Source organism: Micropterus dolomieu, linkage group LG09, assembly GCF_021292245.1.
Source record: "Micropterus dolomieu isolate WLL.071019.BEF.003 ecotype Adirondacks linkage group LG09, ASM2129224v1, whole genome shotgun sequence".
In the NCBI taxonomy this organism is placed as follows: Eukaryota; Metazoa; Chordata; class Actinopteri; order Centrarchiformes; family Centrarchidae; genus Micropterus; species Micropterus dolomieu.
Window position 1 is genome coordinate 13608866 of NC_060158.1, and position 20012 is coordinate 13628877.

The window sequence follows — 20012 nt, forward strand, 5'->3', positions numbered from 1 at the left end:
AAAGTCTATTTCCCAGCATAATCAATCTCTACAACAGTCAAATAATTAGATTAACTCAGTAGACAAAAAGATTTATATTTAAATATTCATAATAAAATAATCATATTTATTGCTGCTAGTTAATATTTTTCCTATATACCTAAATTTAAAACAGCTGCACATAGTGGGTCAACCACAAATGGGAGTCCAAGTCCTAGGTATAGATGTTCTATTGATATTACTCGTTCGCCCACACAAGAAGCACTAAAACTGTTTTCTGAGCCAGGGAAAAACCCTGATGGTGTGTATCGTATATATAGCTGGTCATCTGGGGGCCTTGCCAACAGGAAATGAAGGTGGATTGTTGATGGGTGGATTCATTCCTTGTCATTCAGATTCATTTACATTCCTCATGGTTTTGTCCTTATTCATCGTGATTTAGTGGAACACTGAGTCACTTTTTTGGCCATGGGCTTGGTGAAACTCGACCTGAGTGGTCGAAGGAAATCAGACAGGGACAAGTGCACTTTAAATTCAGTCATTTCAGGGATTGGGTTTTCTTCAAAATGTGATCAATTAAAAACTTTTTTGTATATACAGCCCAATAAAAGCTTTTAGAAATTTACCACTGGGTTTTTCCCTCACACATTTTGAATCAATGAAATTCCAGATGAATTGACTACTTTACTTCTTCAATACTGATGTTATTTCTTATGTTCAGTCTCCTTAGGGTTACTTTAGTGTGACTCGGTGTCACAAAAACATAAGACAAAATCAATTTTTCCATGCGTCATGTTGGGATGCAATGGTATTGTCTAGGCACAATTTGAAAAACTACATAATTTATGAATATATACATATTATAGGTTTAGGTTTGTCAAACTGTGTCTACACACGTTTAATTGGGTGATTAAGTTTACCAGTCCTGATTCAAAATGAAAGTAAATAATGTACTAGTATGTAGTAGTTGTTTTATTTTTAATACAGCATTTTATTCATTTTAATTAAAGTTTACCTGGATAATTCACTCACTCCTTTTTGTTTTCTATAGACGTGTCCACGCGTGTTGCCGTTGTCGCCGCTGTGACTTCACGGCTCCTGATTCGTCGGCCCTCCTCGACCATTTCAACTCCGCCCACTGCCATGAATCCTCTCCCTCATTAAGCTCATTGACAACGACGTCCTTAGCCACCTCACTGACGACCACACTGATGCCTTCATTAACACTCTCAGCCAATGGCTGCTCAGCTCCCTCTACCTTAGCCATTAAAGAAGAAAGTAAGGGGGATCTTCGCCTCCTCTACTCCCTTGCACCACCGGAGGGACGGTTGGCAGAAGGAGGCAGAGAAATGGCAGGTGGGGTGGTAAAAAGTGAGGGAGGTGAGGAGAAAGAACGAGAGCGGGAGAAAGGCTGGGTTCTTGGGGAGACAAAAGGACTAGGAGAAAGAGGAAGTGAGCAGGCCCACGGTTTACTCTGGGTGCCCAAGGAGCGAATGGGACCCGAAAGAGGAGTAGAACGAGGAACAGGAGGTGGGAGCCCTTCTCGTTTCTCCTCCCCCCTGTCATTGTCGTTTGTTTCAGCCAATCATGAGGCCTCGCAGCAGAAAAGAGGCGTGGCTTCACCTAGCATGGTTTACCTGGGGGACACAAAGTCGTTTTTGGGAGATACCAAGTCGTTTTTGGGAGATGCCAAGCTGTACGGAGGAGGAAGGCCAGGAGGAGCCACCGCAGGTGGAGGTGGAGGGGAGAAACAGATCCAGATGCCCGCTCAGCAGTACACAGGAGGAGGGGGTGGAGGTGGAGGAGGACAGGAGGCGAAAGGAGGAGCCGCTAAAGAGGAGTCCCAATCACTGCTACGGGTAAGGTGGAACATGTGCACACCTCCTACTCCTTTCATTCTCTAAATTCCACTGTTTCACATTAACCTCATTCTCTCATTTAGCCTAATCTTCCTTCTTTGTCTCACTTACAACTGTGATTTTAGCTTTTAGCTCTGACTCTCTGAATGAAGGCCTTTGTAGCTGGAGCTCTATAGCCACATCCTACCTGCTGAGATCATTAGTTGTCAAAGTACTTTTAATAATACGCCTTTATCTTCGTCTCCTTTGAATCAGGTGTGAGGATTAGACCTCATGCAGTGTTCTTACATCAAATTTAAAGTACTTACCGCAGTTTGATGTTGGCTTAAAAAAAGTGTGTACTAGTAACCCCACATACTTGTTGCATGTTCATATCTCTGTGCGTTTTTGTATGTGTGTAGGTTTCCATGACACAATTTCTTTTCCCATAAGTTCTATTCATCTTTTTTTTTATTATTAAATTTTGATTCACAACACTGAGAAACTTGCCTGTTGCTACGGCAACTAGGAGGCACACTGACAGTTCCCATGGTTACCACGTGTCAATCAGTTCCCCTCATCCTATTTTGTGGCCCACAATGCCTTTCACTTCAAAGTGATGTCATGGACTGGCAGGAACAAACTGTGGTTTGCCAGTGCCACAGAGCTTATTGGCTATGATCACATGAGATCAGAATAGACTGAACTGTGTGTGTGTGTGTGTGTGTGTGTGTGTGTTTGTCAGGTCACTTACATGGGGCTATGTAAGTGGTATTATTAAGTGTGAGAAGGGTGCTCGTGGTGTGTGAACATATCAGTGTATGAGTTGAGTGTATGGCTTCTTTGTACAAGTTGTGGGTTGATCTATTGCATGTGTGTGTGTGCGTATGTGTGTGTGTGTTTGTGTGAGGTGTTGGCAGTAACTTGGCAGACTGGGCAGGGTGGGGCAACAAGAGGTTTACTCATTATCGTGGGTGGGGCACTGTGTGTGTGTGTGTGTGTGTGTGTGTGTGTGAGAGAGAGAGAGAGCGAGACAGTGCATGCGTGAGAGAGACAGGGAGGAAAACTGAGATGAAGATAGGGAGGGTCAGATCGAGATCAAAGTGTAGCAAAAAAAGACGTTAACCCCATAGCATACTGTTTTGTTCCACTTAAAGAAAAAAATGTTAAACAACATATAACTCCATCTGAAATCACAATTGTGATTTTAACATTTCTGCTGTGTATGGACGTAACAAACGAGTTATAGCATGTGAATAAGTGAGAGACATTGGAGACATTGGTAGATGTTGTTCATTCATTTTGGACAGAGCTTGCTGTTTCCCATAGTTTACTGTCTGTATGCTAAGCTAAGCTGACAGTATCCTGACTCTTTTGACATGGATCTTCTCAGTTAACGCCTGGCAAGAAACCACAGAACATATTTCCAAAACTGTTGAAGTGTTCCTTTAGGTGGCAGTAAAGTAGAAAAAACATTTCATTCCACACTATCTGACAGCATCATATACAATCTGTACCAGCTTGCCCTAACTCTTCATTGACACTATATGATGTTTAGTAAAACCCAAGAATCCGTGTTTGTAAAGGCTGCACAATTCAATAAAATGGGAATTTTCACTATTCCCCCATATTCTAATTGAAACATTTGAGATCTACACTAAAGTTAAAAGTTTAAAAATAGTTTGGTTGCACATTGTTTGCAATGGTTGTTCCCATTAGATGGTCAGTAAGGATTGAAGCTAAAATTATACTTTCTTTGTCTGCTGGTGTCCATGTGCCGACTGCATGTGTGAAGACATCTGCCTATTTTGCCATCCAATGTCGTATAAACCACAATGTTTGAGGGATTGTCTTTGTCTTTTGTGTCTTTTTTGTTGTTGTTGTTTGAGTATATCTGCGTCTTCGGGAGTAATGTGTTCCGTAAGAGAGAAAAACACAAGGAAGTTAGTGAGTGTTGGAAGGCATGAAGAAGAAAGAGGAAGAGAGAGAGGGAAGAGACAAACAATTTAACAATTTATTCGAGGAGAAACTGAACATGACTTATTATTTTAATAGCTTCATAAGATACGGCCTTTGCTGCTATCGTTCTCCCTCTCCCTCCTCTCACTAAGCAATATTTATTCTCAGTTTCCATGGCATGCACAGACACGTCTAACACACACACGCACACACAAATATACCACACACACAAACATACGCACATAGGCGTAGGTTGACTCATCACTGGGCAGGGTAAGGGAGGGGCACTAATGCAAAGTATCATCTGAAATAGCTTAGTACACACACACACACACACACACACACACACACACATATATTGACACTTAAAGACACGTACGCACACAGAGACACTTAGTTCAATTTAAATTTGACCTTTGACGCAACAGGGCAGAGTCTGAATTATAAAAGGTGAATGTGCCCAAAATACTAATTGACTCTTTGTAAATGGCAAGTGAGAAGTAGCAAGGGAGAGCTAGGAGAGGATGGAGGGAGGGTTGACAGAAGAGGAAGAGCGATGATGGAAGGAGTGGGTTAATAGGGTGGAAGCGAAGGATTAAAACGAGACAAGAGCAGAAAGAAATGGCCAAAGTCATATTTCATCTATCTATCTATGTCTTCTTTATGTGCCTGTGTGTGCGGGTTTGCGCTGTGTTTCCCTCATCCTCACTTGTTTTTTCTCTTCGCCCCTCCATCGACCTGTCTCTCCCCTTTTCTTTTCATTCCTTTTTCTTTCATTTCCCTTCTTTTCCTCAAAGGACAACTCACCTGATACACAGGGATCGATATACGCCTCACACACTAGCTTTCAGGCATTCAAACAAACACCCATGCAGGGGTGCGCGCACACACACACACAGCAAAGAGTTGTTAGTATTCTCTTACGGGAGGCTTTTTGCTTTGTTGAAAGAAGAGAATATTTTCTTTTGAAAGGCCTGATCTATAATTGCTGCACAGTGTTGAGACATTGCCCCGCTATTGGCTTTGTTTTCATTGTGATTTATTACATTGAAGACATTTTCTCAGTCTGAAATTTAATTTTCTGACTTTTTGACTGACTGTATGAGGCAAGGATAGAACGCGTATGAGGTTTAGAGATGAAATTAAAGTAAAAGCTTGGTTGACGTTTTAGTTTATAAATGGAATGAGACAGAGTTTGAGTAATGGTGGTTTTTCGACTTAAGTAGGGCTGCGAAAGGTCCACCTCTGAGCCAAACATATGTGAACACATATGAATATACCCAAACATGTGTGGATGGACCCAAAGTTTAGATCACCTAATAAATTCCAGACTGTGTTTTCAAAGGGAATTCCATCTCAAGGACAGCAGAGGAGTAGATAAATGGACGCAAGCAGGGGGAGGAAGATATTGTGGATGTGACCTTACAAACACAATATAATTGTGTTCATCTTATGTGGTCATAATGCAGTACTCAAATGTGGACCTTCTGGGATTTTAAAAGTCCCATGCGTGACATTCAATTCCATTTGAGTTGAGAGACAGACAGAGAAAATAGAGAGGCGGACTGAGAGAGATAAACGGGAATGTGTGCTTTCAGCAGATCAGAGAAGAGTTTCATTAAAGTTTCTCTCGTTTACATTTCTGCCCGACGGAGCTAATTATGTTTAAAAGACACACAACACACGCAGACACACACACAGCTGTATTTCCATAAAGTTCTCATTACTTTGCATTCTATTTCCCTTCCCTCTTTCCCTGCATAAATTCATGCACGTCAGTGTACATGTGCATCTGTGTGCGCTTTCCACTGCTTGTGTACTTAATTATGTGTGATGGGTCGGCATTTGTGTTCTGTCTGCCTGTGTGCGTGAGCGTGTGTGTGTGTTTTGTAAGGAAATTAAAGCATGAATTGAACTTATTTTCTGTGCTGATAATTTAACATCACTTTATATCCGCTACAGGAAATTATGGAGCTTATGCTCAAGTCAGTGTGTGTGTGTGTGTGTGTGTGTGTGTGTGTGTGTGTCACTGTGTTTGTGTGCTTAATACTTTTTTAAAGCCAAATGAGAACAACGTGATTTAACTTATCAGTTGTGTTCTTTAACAGATTGACTATGGTATCTGAATGTTGTCTTTCTATTTCCTGGCCCTTTGCACTCTCACTATAAACCACTTCAGATTGCTTATACTGTGTAATTGTCTTTTCTACAGTTTCTTTGCCTTACATGCCTTGGTTAACCTTTTGATGGAAAAAGTTGATGGAAAAGATGTTTTGATGACTTGAAACTGAAGTGATAAACTTTTAGTGGAAGTCCTGTGTCCTTACTTATCTTACTACCACCTCACTAATGAGCCTATATTTCCACATGTCATCATATTAGTCAACCGTTAAGTAACAAACTGCAGCAGTACAGAAATGCCAAAAATATGTTTATGGGGAGGGCAAATGTAAAATATCCCATATGCTGCATATCTGGATGACAAATCACCAAAATTAGGGAATCCTAATAAAAAATGTTTGTATATGTTGTGTGTTTATACTAAACTGACCTTTTCAGACAAGTTAATAAAGCTGGAAGTACACAATAAGCACTATCTAGTCATCACTGAGAGTCCTTTTGACCTTTGTTTCTTCATTTCTTTCTCTGTTGATGTGGAAGATTTGACTTTGAGGGTGACAATACCGGCAACCATTGATGTGCCGGTAAGCCGTATATGCCACTGGCCACAACAGCTAACTATTGACTGCTCCAGCAGCCATTAAATATCAATACCAGCAGTCTGAGCTCAAAGGTGCATTTTCTATCCTGAAAGAGGAGGTTTCTCTGCTGTTTGCAGACTGTTAGCATCCTATATACGGCCCCTTATGAAAAGCGTAAAAAGTGCTGTGTTGTGGGGTTTTTTAGCCGCTGAGGTGCAGTTTGTGTGTGTCGGAAAAAGAAAAAGATATTCCTCTCTCTCTTCCTCTCTGCACACACACACGCGCACGCACACACACACACACACACACACACACACACACACACACACTAGCAGAGTTGTCTGTTCTGGGTCGTTCAGTTTGTTTGTGTAGCAGTCACATTTCCCATCAGGACACAGACTCAAATAAACACAGCCATGCTGGAAAGAAAGAAATTAGTGAGTGTGTGTGTGGTAGCGTGTGTGTGTGTGTGTGTGTGTGTGTGTGTGCCTGGTGTATAATATCCAGGCTGTGTTTAGTGTAATAGAAACATAACCAGACAACCTGTTTGCTGTAATTTTGACCTGTGTGTGTTTGTGTATCTGTCTGTGGAAATATGCTCGCAATAAGCTTGTATGTGTGTGTGTGTGTGTGTGTGTGCGCGTGTGTTGTGTGTGTATCTGCTTGATAGGAGCGTGTGGGTGTGTGTCACAGTTATGACCCATGTGCGGCTTTACGCTGTGTGACAGTCCACAGCAGTCTCATTGTCTGCTAGGAATATTACATTTGGCTTAAAAAACAAATTACACCATTTTAACCACATTTAGACCCATTCTGGCTGTTGCACACATGCCACGCGTACACACACATATCACAGCTGACAACATGCGTAGTGGAAAGGTGACAGCTTGGCATTTTTGGCTCACACTAATCAAGAAATAGCTTATTTGTTTGACTATATCTTGGCTCACGTTCGGACATTAATCCTCTTTCCAAGTGTGCTTTGAATTCTCTGATTGACTGGTTCCGACTTGGCATAGGAGAAGCATAAAAAGTCAAATGTTCCTCCTCAACCTGCTTGGGAAATCTGACTTTTTTACCACATCACACCACTTCTGAAAGTGTAAAGTCAGTCATCAGTCATAGAAAAGTACACTAAATTGACTTTAAAATCCCAGGATTTGGCGGTGTGGTTTTTCTTTGGTTTGCTTTTTGGCAGCAGGATGGTGTCGTGATTAGTCAGATGTCCATCAACTGAAAGCTCAGGCTCCATGCTTTGTGCCTGATGTATCTCCCACTGCTGAAGTGTCCTTGAGCAAGCACATTGAATCCCTATTCGCTCCAGGGCTGCTGCTGGGGGTCTGAACCTGCTTTCTGACCTTCCTGTGGAGGGGGGTCAGCAAGATGAGGAATGGCTCCTTCTGGGATCGGTAGAATATTTAAAGAGACTTTCCTGTGATTGTCCAAACTTTACTGGCACTCAGTGAATTGTCCTATTTATGACAAACCGCACCAATCTGGCGCCACGGTAGGAAAACCCTTAAAAGTATTCAGATTTTGCACCGCCCTCTAGATTAAGTATGATTATACAAGAATCTTCATTTGAAATGCATTTACCCAGAAAACATTCACCAACTTAATTTTTCTCTGGATGATGCAGAAAGTATCTCATAATATCATGTAATCTGATATAATTAGTTTGACTTGAGCCTAACATGCCGTCTTTTCAAATAGCTTCTCTTTCCAGTGAGTATTTCATTGGTTCAGACACATGTCGCATACACACACGGCCTTTTCATTGGTGCAGCTGGGTGCCCGTGACACAGATGTTCCAGCCTTCCCGCCAGTGAACCAACCAGGTGTTTTTCATCATGTCGACATGGCAACGGTAAAACACAGTGGTTATTTTAGCTCCTAGCTGTAATTTAGACGTTTACATCAATTACTGTTACAATCAACTTACACACACACACACACACACACACTACTGGGAGTGTGTGCATATGTGTGTTCTTTTTATATTTCTCTGGGTTTTTCTGCCATGGCTCGCACATCCAGTGCCTCAGCCCTCGTATGTTTCTCTCTCCTCTCTCTCTCTCTCTCTCTCTCTCTCTCTCTCTCTCTGTGTCTCTCTCTCTCTCTCTTTGTGTAAGGTGGGAGCTATTCACCGCAGGCTATGTGAGTGTGTGTGCACATGTGTGCACATGCAGACGTGCATGTGCGTGTGTTCACACATGGAACCAATATTGAGGCCAGATGATAATTTAGCTACAACAAGACCTCTACACGCAACGCTAGCCAGCTACACACACAATCACACACACATAGAAATGCATTGGGTAAACCATTCTGGCAGCGCGTGTGTAATTAGGAAGCTGATTGGTTAGATTAAATGTCCATCTGACCCCTGACCAATAGCTAATTTGAAAACCCTGCTTGCCTTCCCTTTCCTCTGTCTCCTGGCTTGTTTCTCCTTTCCTTCCCTCATATCTTCTTTTAATCTGAGGTTCTTTCACACAATCAGGCCTTTTGCCTTGGTATTTAGGAGTGATGCAATTTGACAAACTAGAGAAAAGAGGCTTGAGAAAATGATTGTGAATAGTTAATTTAAGACTGCTTCCAGCAAATGTCTGAAAGTAGATTGACAAATGTGTACAAATTACTTTTTTTCTGCTTATATCAATCCAGGCTATATATTGTGAAAATGTCCTGCTTAGCAGAAACACCTAATGAAAAATAATGTACATCTGTTTAACATATCAGTTGAAAGAGTTTCTTCCCTTTTCCTGTATTTTCTTCTCGTTTCTTTTTTCCTTAGTGTTCATTCTTTTCTGTACATTAGGCCTTCTTCACAGATGTGCATTGCTTAGGAGAAAAGCTTTTGAACTTGCATTTTAGTGAATGGATGCTTCTCGTTGCATTAAGGTTGGCGGGGAAATTGTGTCACAGCATCCAAGGCAACAAAAGAAAGTTATTTCACTTCTAAGGAGGCGCAGTGCAGATCATCTGCCAAACCACAAAAGCAAAACAATGAGTGATAAGAAGCCCAGTTAATGCAATCTGCATTCCCACCCACAGTTTAGTGGCTGTATTCTCTCCTCCCTTGTGACACATGTAACATCTTTAGTGTGTCTTGCATTCTGGCCAAGTCTGAATATGGCTGTAAACTGGAAATCATCATCACAGAAGCCCCTCCTTCACTGCAACAAGAAAGAATAGTAAAGGTGCAGAACCCGTATTCACATTCATATCACATACGCGCACACACACTCCCACTTTCAAACCTATATAGTGTATGCACGCACGCACACAGGCTCGACCAGTCATTTTGACACTTTAATCCACTTCACTTTAGGACATCTAGTCACGCCTTGCTTTGGTGTGTGTGTGTGTGTGTGTGTGAGAGCAAGAGAGTGAGAAAGTATGTGTTTGTGTGTGTGTGTGTGTGTGTTTGTGAGCAAGCAATGCCATGGCAACCTTGGCGGCCCAAGGCCCTCTTGGCAAGGTAGCAATATGGCTCTGGGCATGTGCGCGTGCAAGCAGACTGTGCCATCCCAGTGTGCGTGAACGCATGTGTGAATGGAATGTAGAGTGGAGATTTTCACTTTTAACTCCTCTCAGTGGAAATGCACATCCACCCTCAAAGTTACGATACACTCACATATACTCACAGTGCCGTGCAGACTTGATATGGGGTGAAAGCGCAAGAAGGACACATCAGTTTTCTCTCTCTTCTTCTGTCTGTCTCTCTGTGAACTCCTCCCATCCTCTCTGTCTGCCTCCTCCTATGTGTCCCCTGTGAGGTCTTCACTCATTAGGAATTCTTCGCTAGTGTGTGCATGTGTGTGTGTGTGTGTGTGTGTGTCTGTGTGTGTCTGTGCGAGTGTGTTTAAGAATTCTGCTCCACTGGCATGATGCATCTTGTATACCCAATTTCCCTTAAGACTATTTCTCTTTTGTTCTCTCTCTCTATCTGTATCTGGCTGTACAACACAACAGGACACAACAACTCAGCACAGCTTCAACTGTTCAAGACTTTGCTCCCAGAGTGTATATCGACTTGTATTGTGTTCCTGTGGTCCTGTGTAGCTCAGTGGTCAGAGCCAAAGCTAAAGACATTTTAGTCTGGTTGTGGTGTGAGAGTCTTGTTTTTTTGTTCTGCCTTTACAGCTAAGAAGTTTTGATGAGAGCCATAGAGAGTCTGCTCAAGTTGCAGTTTGGGCTCCATGCTACTGCTTCTCCAGTACATCTATAGGGGCAAACCATCATCAAATCTTCCCACATACTACACAGATGAGACCCCTTCTGTCAGTGTGAACAGAAATTTGGGGCTTTACTTTCACACATTATGTATGCTCAAAATGCAGCCTGAAGGTTACAGGAATTTGTGACACTGATGGAATGAAAATAACTGACATAAAGCCATATGAGCCTCCTTAATTTCACTCCGCATCAAAATGCACAGGCATCTAATAATTATACCTTGTATATTGTCAGATGTGAAATCCAGGCCTGAACAGTGCTTTTTCTTCATTTCAAAATGCTCTTCTGATTTTTATAACAGTACAGTAGTGACACAGGGTAAATGAGCAACAATCATCGTTAAGTAAACAACATAAATCAAACAGGAAGCCAGTATCCAAAAATATGTGAAAACACTTGATGTATACACTGATTTGCTGATACCAGATTCACTTTATCCACAGTCAGTCAGCAGAAATAAACTAACAATTGACCTTTAAATATGTATGACGCCCCCTGTTGATACGTTATTGCCATACTGTGCAAAAGTATATGCAAAGAACTTTAAGTTTAAAACTCTTTTTCTAAAATCAGCTTTTGACATAACAGCTCTTATTATGCGACAGTTCAAAAATAGTTTTGCAATGAATTAATCAAGTTTGTTCTGTTTCCCATTTCTGTTAAGGAACACTATTCTCACACTCTACTTTCCAGTTTGTTAAAACCCTGTCCAGTTCTTTGGGGTGTGTGTGTGTGTGTGTGTGTGTGTGAGTGTGTCTCTCTCTCTCTCTCTGATGTGACTTACACATTCAGAATATGAGTTAAACAACATTTTAAAAATGCTTTTCAGAAGGAATAGAGAGGGGGATTATGTTAGGAGAGAGAGACTAAATGTGAACGAGTACCATGTGCTGTTACACATCAGTTTAATAATTGGGTAATTTGTGTTTATGTGTGTTTGCATGATGTGTGTGTACGGTTACTTGTGTTGTTACATGAAGGTGCGTCATTGCTGCAGATGTTTGGCTTCTGAGGTTGTACACACACACGCACACACACACACACACACACACACACACACACACACACACACTCTGACACAAACATTCACACAGTGAGGTCCCCTAGTCCCATCTATCCTGTTCCTTAATAGACCAGGTGCAGCCAAAGAATGGGTGTGCGCACGCATGCCCCTGTGGGTCTATGTTTTACTCTGAACTACTTCTGTACTCACGTGTCCTTGAATATTTTATCTCAAGTTGTCTGTGCTGCATAAACATCTAACAACTGGATATAACTTACAAAAGGAGATCTCACACAGCGCACACACATTCACTTAGACAATCTCTATTGAGTCTGAAGCCTATGTTTGTTTTCAATTAGAGGCAAACATAGCAACTGGCCTCATGTGTCTATACACACCAGATCAAAACAATAACACTGTTATCTCCTCTCTTCTCAGAAATGTTGGATCTGTGAGCTGTCTTTTTTTTTTTAACTGTAACAGGATATTCTCATAATTTAAGCCAAGTCTGATAGGATCCACCTCCAGTTCTACACTTGTTCTTGCAATTTGGGTTCAGGTCACTGAGATAACCAAACCCATTTTAAAGAAACAGTCATTTCTCTCAGAAAGTGGATCCATGTGATTCCTTTGATCTAACACAGCTCACTGATTAACACAATTCTCTCTCTCTCTCAAAGCTACAGACCTGTGAGTTGCAGCTTTAAAGGACCATTTCAGTATTTTTAAACCTGGGCCCTATTTTCATATATTTTGGGGTCCAAATGGCTAGCAGTAGGGGTGGGACTGTTTATGAAGCATTTGATTCGATTATGATTATGATTCGAAGGGCTGCAATGCGTTAATATAAAGATTTTCGAAGCATCTTTTCTATACAGGATTTATTTTTTCTTACTGTGTGACTACTTGGTACTTTTAAAGGAAAGTATTTGTAATGATCCTTAATGAATTTATTTCCAGTATCTATACCTTTTGTGTTCCGTCAACACTGCATTCATTTTTGACAGTTGTGAATTGAATCAGTCGCAATGCTCCTGAGAATAGAATTTTTTCCACCACCCCTAACTAGCAGTAGATGGCTTCAGCAGGCAGCTGTGAACCGCCTGCAGTGAATGCAATGTTTTCCTTTGGGGCAATTGCACCCATCAAATTTACATCCACAAAAAGTGCTTCTTTTTGCCACCGACATGCTCAGGTGTCAGACAACATTATGGAAAGGATCCCTACAAGTAACACCCAGTGACACCCGTTGCCTTAAGCCAGAAACAGAAGTTTTGTTCAAGGATAATTCTCGCTTTGAAATAGTTAGAGGCGAGATGTTGTAGGAAGACGCTGGTGGAAATGTCAGTTGGAAAGAGAAGATTGTTGTGTTGGAGTAATGTTAGGAAAGAATGTCTTGCTAGCAGTTCCTGTACGTACACAACAAACTCCTCTCTTCAACTCTTGTTTCATCTCGTTCCTAAGGAATATGTTGCAGGACTGCAGCCAGATAGAGGCTGCCGGCTGAAGCCATCTACTGCGCGGATTCCAAAAGTTTTTGTACCTACTAGTCATTTCGACCCCAAAAAATGTCTGATGCTACCAAGAGACTATGCTGACAACAAATAGGATACAGACTGAATATGGTAGTGGGATAGCTGAATATCTCTTTAAAGTCTACTTGCTCTTAAAGGGTAGTTCTGGTTTATCATTACTTAGATTTTATTTTCATAGGTTTGGTCACCATTTCAATCAATGATATAGAGTGCATTTTGTTTGTTGCATTTTAGAATTAACAGTTTGACTTAATGAGTTAATGTGTTTTATGCCATATACAGTTACATACAACCAAACATATTTGAATAAGTATGAAGCTTGCAAAAGCGCACACACCTTGCAAACAGATGAACACATGTGAAAGATCACCATTATTTAAAGCCCCCTATTTGCAGATCAACCAGGAAACAAGTATTACATTACCTCAAGACCACCGAGAGAGTGAGAGGTAGACAGAGGAAGAGAGAGAGGGCGAAAGAGAGAAAAGAGCGCGCCAAAGACATGAGAATAAGAGTCAGAGAGACAGAAAGTGCAGGCAGAAACGACAAAGACAAGAAGATGAGAGAGAAGACGCAGGGAGACAGAGTAGAGAGAAATAAAAGCAGACAGAGAGAGAAAGGGGAGCAGCTGCCAAGCTCTGAGTGGGGTTAAGCATCACCACAAGTACAACCTAATAAGGTCTGAAAGTGCACACACACACACAGATACATACACACAGATTTGGCCAGTGTTCAAAATCAGTGTTTCTGCAGTAAGCAACAGTAAGCAGTAACTCACATCAGTCTCTAGAGCCTTCAAATCTGAATATTGTTGATGCATAATGTTGAAACCTTGTGGAGTTTTCCAGACCTTACACTACATGACATTTGAGCCCATTTCTTTATCCGCTGTCTTTAGTCTTATGTATAAAAATAGTACTCCTAGTAGCTACTAGGTACTAGGTACAAATATATGTATTCTGTGTCTGTCGAAATGTGTGACTTGCAGATACATCTGAAAGGATACGATGATGAAAATGATTATGTCTCTTTTTAGAGTCTATTCAAAGTCACGCATTGAGTTGTGTTGCATCATTAGCATGTGCCCTGTTTGCTGTTTTTTTACCAGGTTAGCCTGCCATACCAAGCTATGCTTGAGCTGGAGATTGCTATCTCTACACCTCTCCCTGCCTGTTACGTGTTTGGTCTGTCTATATTGTGTACAGTGTTTCTCTAGCCTGTGTACTTACTAAGAGACCAGGGTAGCACTCTGAGTAAGTGTCATTGCATCATATAGTGTCTGTATTTCTAAGACAGTATAACTTATGACTGACTGACAGATTTAGGATTTTTTGCAGGGCATTTTTGTCAGGTTAAATGTCCTCAAAAAGACATTAGCTGACTTTTGACAATTGCAACCTATTAAAGTCCCAGACAGGTGTTCATTAGAGCATGTCAGTCCACACTGGGTCTACACGGAGTCACATAGAAGTATTTAAGAGACGGAGTCATGCAGTTTAGAGTTTACTTGACTGGATTCTTCTTATGCATTAGACCTTTGCCGAATGACTAAGGTGCAGTAGCTTCACAAAATGATGTAATTCAACATTTGCAAACCATCTATTTAATATAGTTTGTAATGACAGATGCTACAATTTGAGCGCATTCTTTAGTCATCTACTAAAATATATTAACTGCCCCAGAACGGGAGACTTGAGTGAGAAGACTGTGCATGTCTGTTGCTGAGTTCTCCAAATTCCCTATTTAGGACATTATTACTGTAATCCCCGGCAGCATTTTACACCTGTTTCACTTACTGCTTCAAAATCAGGTTCAAATCACATTCTCTGGTCTGTGTAATAACTAGTGATCTAGTTTTGAGGCCAAACGCAAGAGGAAAACACTTTGATTGGCTGTTATTAGGCAGTTCTTAATATTTTTTAATCTCTTTATTGTTGTTATAAGCAAGGTTTAGGTTACACTTTCTCCACCTCAGTGTTTGTGTGTTTTTGTAGGGTATCTAAAAAATGTCAAAGTCATCTGATTGGCCAAGGATTAGATGAAAGGTTTTGGAAGTGATCAGTATCTGTGATTTCCACCATTAGATGATTAGTTTTTTTAGCTAAGCTAGTATAAGTGCATGAGCTGACACACAGGACTTCCATGTCTGCATGTTATTCTAGCATCCACGTGTTATTTTTCTTGGCCAGACAACTCTTCAAGACAACCATAAAACAAACACGAACGCCACGGAGGCGGCAGCATTGCAAATTAGACAGCAACAATCCTGTGAAGGGTCTAAACAAACTGAGCAAATCAACCATTCCAAACTATATAATAGCTGTTGAGTCCCTAGCAAGCACTAAGTGAGGAATGAAACTTGACACTGCTGCCTGCAACGCATCCCTCCTAAGTAACCTAAGAACCCAAAATGAAAATCATCTCCCACAGTATTCAGACAATAAAAATTAAATCACACATACACACCCACGCACACACATGTAAACCAAAGCAGACAACTCCTTCTTGCTCACTCTTCTCTCCCTGAGGCAAGGAAAAAGCAAAGGAGCCTTGCAAAACAAAATGAATAATGGGAGGATGGAGAGATAAGGGATAATTTTATGTGTGCCCCCCCACTCCCCTCTCACTGAGTGGTTATCACTTTCTCTCACTGAGTGCCTTCTCTCTCTCTCTTTCTCTCTCTGTGTCCCCTTCTTTGCTGAATGGAGATTAAAAGCTGATAGGAGATTGCAAAGACATGTTGCACTCCTGTTCTGACACACACACACACACGCACACACACATGCATAGAGACGGTAACATTAGCTCTTGTATGGCTGGGAGCTCTTGATGTAAAACACATGTTCCTGCCTCGGCAGTGTGTGCCGGTGTGTCTACGGCTGTTTAAACCAACTTTATCGCTCCATCAGTTCAGAGACAAGGAACGATTCATTCAGAGAGAGAGAGAGAGAGCGCGGAGGGGAGTGGAGGATAGGAGGGAGGAGTGTGTTTGGAAGACAGTGATTGACAAAAATTTCCCATTTCTCCCTTCAGTATTAATCAAACCATTTTCAGGCTATGGATTATCCCAAAAATCCACAGTGTTGTACAAACACAGTACCTTTTTAATCATAAATGTGCGTCTTTCAGTGGTTCCATTATTTTCAGCCAAAAGTAATTCTACAGATTAAGCATAAATCAGTTCTTTTTATAATCAGCTCATTCAAAATCTCTCCATAGCCTGTATGTTGTATTCAGCAAATCATGTACTTTGGAGACCGGTGCTCTGGAATTATAGTCTCCTTTTACACCTCAGCATGAGTCTTTGTTTATCCATGAGTTAAATCTAGTTAAAGATAAATATAAAGAACAACAGGATGACTCTGTTGTTGTTAACTCCATTCTGAATATTGCAGTTCACAGATCAGTTCTTTAAAACTGGTGGAAACATAAAAAAGGTTGTGCGAAGGGGACTTTGTTTTGTATGAGTAAAAGGCATAGTAAGTGAATGTGATCCAATACACTTTTTTGTTAAATTCTGCAAATATTTCCTCACAGTTTGCTAACTCTCTGTTTTGTGTTTGCTCTGAAAAAAATATTGGTGTTCCTTCACTGCCCGGGGTCTGTAAACGAAAAAAAAAAAGACAGTGTTCTAGTCAGTCAGTAACAGGTGGCATTCGTGGACAGGAGTAATGGTGGGAATGGGGCAGTGGGAGAGAGAGTTCTATACACCTGTACATTTGAACGTGGTGGACTCTGGACACTGTGAAGAAGGAGGGCTGGCCGAGAAACAGCCAAAGAGGGAAAAGACTGAAGAGTTTAAAGAGAGAAGAAAGTTATATGACCAGGCAAGGGCGATGGCTTTTCAATGCTGGAGAAACCTCAGCGATTAGAAATTTGGGGGGCGGAGCTTCTGAGGGAGCACTGAAGGGAGTGGCGTATTTGTTTGGCAGTTAACTTCAAATATCAACAATCCTTTGGCAGAATCGCTTACTCTCCCTTTAAGTTCCTCTGACTCTATCCAGTTAAAACAGGTTAAACCTATTCATGTCACCTAAATTTTAACTGTGCACCGACACAATGTCTGCTTTCGGTCAACCACCAACATGTCTAGTAGAAAGAATTTAAACACAGGTGACTTTGACACGTACACATATTTTACTCTCTCTGCTTTGTGTTGCATCAGACCCCAAATTATCCCATTCTGTTCCTAACAGCATTAAAAAAGAAAGAAATAAGAGAGACGACTACTTGCTTGAAAGGTATAATCCATCAAAGAAGAATCCGCAAATAAATGTATAAAGTACTTTCTGTCTGGCTTGTGTTTATGTGGTGCCCCTGTTTTATTCTCTGCGATTTGGCACTAGTGTGGTACTGAAGCACTGGATCAGAACTGTAGTCACATTTTAACTAAATTACAGAGTGCTGTGAAATTAAAGCAACAAAACACATATGTCGATAACATTTTGTCCAACCGATTGATAGGATGGTCAACCGCAGTGAGTGAAATAACAGAAAACAAATAGATTTGCTTGATAAAGGTTTCTTTTAGCCGCCAGTCGTTCTAGCAGACTGAACTCATCTACATTTAGATTCACCAGCCAATGTGTGTGGTCATCCGTGCCTTTGAGTTAGAGCGTGTGTATGGATGTGTGTGTGTGTGTGTGTGTGTGTGTGTTGGGGTGAGCTTTATTGACCAGCAGATGAAGGCTGTGTGTGTGTGATGAGAAGCAGGCGACCAGATGGACTTGTGGGAAATAAAAAACCTTTTATTTATTTATACGATTTGATTAAATGGCATTTGTTTCTGTCTCTTGCTATGTATGTGTGTCCATGCGTGGTAATGTGTGTGTGTGTGTGCGTGTGTGTGTGTGTGTGTGTGTGTGTGTGCCTTCTATTTAATGACAAATAGAATAGAGGGATCAGAGCAATCAGGTTTGAATGATTACTATGGGAATGAGGGAGAGAGACTGCTAGGGAGGGAGAGAAAGGGAAGCAAAAGAGACAAAGTCAGATTACAGAATTCTACAAATTCTTACATATCAGCTCAATACAGAAATTATTGTTTCTGTTTGTTGAGCTGTTTCTCCCTTTCATCCTTTCCTTTTGTCGGTGTAGTTTCATTCTCTATTTTTTCACCTCAAGGGATGGATACCAGTATTAATTACAGCTGTTTCAAAAAAACGTTTACAATATTGCCCCTGATTTTTCTGTTTTCTATTATATATGTAATGAGTGAGCTCTTTACAATTATTCAATGAACAAAATTTTTTTGACTAATCGATTAATCGTCCTTTCAACTTGTTTTAGCTCTTATATCATCATGGGTGATCATAACACATATTAATATTTCCTGCAGGACTTCAGGATTCATTTTAAACAGCTGTCAAGTGCATAAGTCTGGACTGAAAGACACTTGTTCATCTAATTTGATATTCAGGGATGTTCTTGTGCTTTACAGTGCTGCCTCCAAAGGTCACCATCCAATCTTGCCAGTTCATAAATATTTGGTGTACATTAACTTCAGGTTGGGAGAACTGAGATGTTTTATGTGCACCTTCCTCATTAGTCAGTGTGCGGCCGTAACTGAAATAGTTTGTATATAAAAAAGTAACAAATGTATATGCATCTTGTAGAGATATTCCAAAATATACAGTACATTGCTTTTTTGTTAGTGTTGAGACTTGAGTGATGCATGACATAAGTATGTAATGCATATACTGTCTGCAAGTAATCACAATGAAGTATTTTATTTTGGTAATAAAAATATGTAGTTTATTCTTATTAAACATAACACAACATAAATATGCTTGGATGTTTCATGGTGGAGACGGACAGCTGTATTCAGTTATGTGTACTATTAAGCTACAACACACACTCCATGTCCAACAGATGCCAGATTTTGCATTTATCATTTCAAAAACATTAGTATGCCAACTGCTTTTGCAACTCAAAACCTTTCAGTGTAACAAAATCACTTAAACAAAAACACAGTGATGATCAAACTAAAGAAACAGTAAACCCCAAAAGAATTAGGTCAGTTGTATTTTTGGTGGGATACTACTAAAAAAGCAATGGTGTTCTTTTGTCTTGGTTGATTTCACTCATTAGGATAATTTTAGGTTTAGGCTTTTCTATTAAAGTTTTTTGGATCGTAACTCAAATGATTTAGAAATGTGGCTCCCCAGAGGAGCTGACTGTAACTGCCTTAGCCTGCCAGTATACTGCGTGTGTGTGTGTGTGTGTGTGTGTGTGTGGTTTGTGTGCAGTACAGTTCATGTGTAATGACTGTAGCTTACAGAGGATGTAGTGTGTGACTGCACAATGTGTATCTGTCTACTGTACACCAACTAACAACCTGCAGCTAGGCACATTCAGTTTGGCTAAAGAGTCTAATCTGTGTGTGTGTGTGTGTGTGTGTGTGTGTGTGTGTGTGTGTGTGTGTGAAAGAACGAACGAAAGACGAGGAGTGTCTACATATGTTCCAGCACAGATTCCAACCTCATAAATCACTTCAACTGGTGTTCAACAGTCAATCTCTGTCTCTCTCCCCCTCTCTCTCATCCTCTCTCTCTCTCTCTCTTTCTCTCTCTCTGTAGAAACACACTGTTCTTCCTCTGCCAAGGAGATTTGTGTTCTGTGTCTCTGTCGTATAGGATTAGAGAAGAGACAGAGAGAACAGAAGGAAGAAGAGAGAGGGAGGACAAGAGGGAGATAGATAGAGGGGTAAAAAGAGAAGGAGGAAAACAAGATTTTTGCCTTTTTCTTGGCAGTA

The 20012-nt window shown here is 40.8% G+C and overlaps 1 protein-coding gene across 5 annotated transcripts in view; it reads left to right on the forward strand.

The window, feature by feature from the left end:
- The window catches only part of trps1 (trichorhinophalangeal syndrome I), a 118194-nt gene that overhangs the window by 69700 nt on the left and 28482 nt on the right, over positions 1-20012 (forward strand). For all 5 annotated transcript variants that reach the window (XM_046058698.1, XM_046058699.1, XM_046058696.1 and 2 more), the window contains exon 9: positions 1031-1838. In XM_046058698.1, the coding sequence (XP_045914654.1) occupies positions 1031-1838 (808 nt within the window). The remainder of the gene's footprint in view (positions 1-1030; positions 1839-20012) is intronic.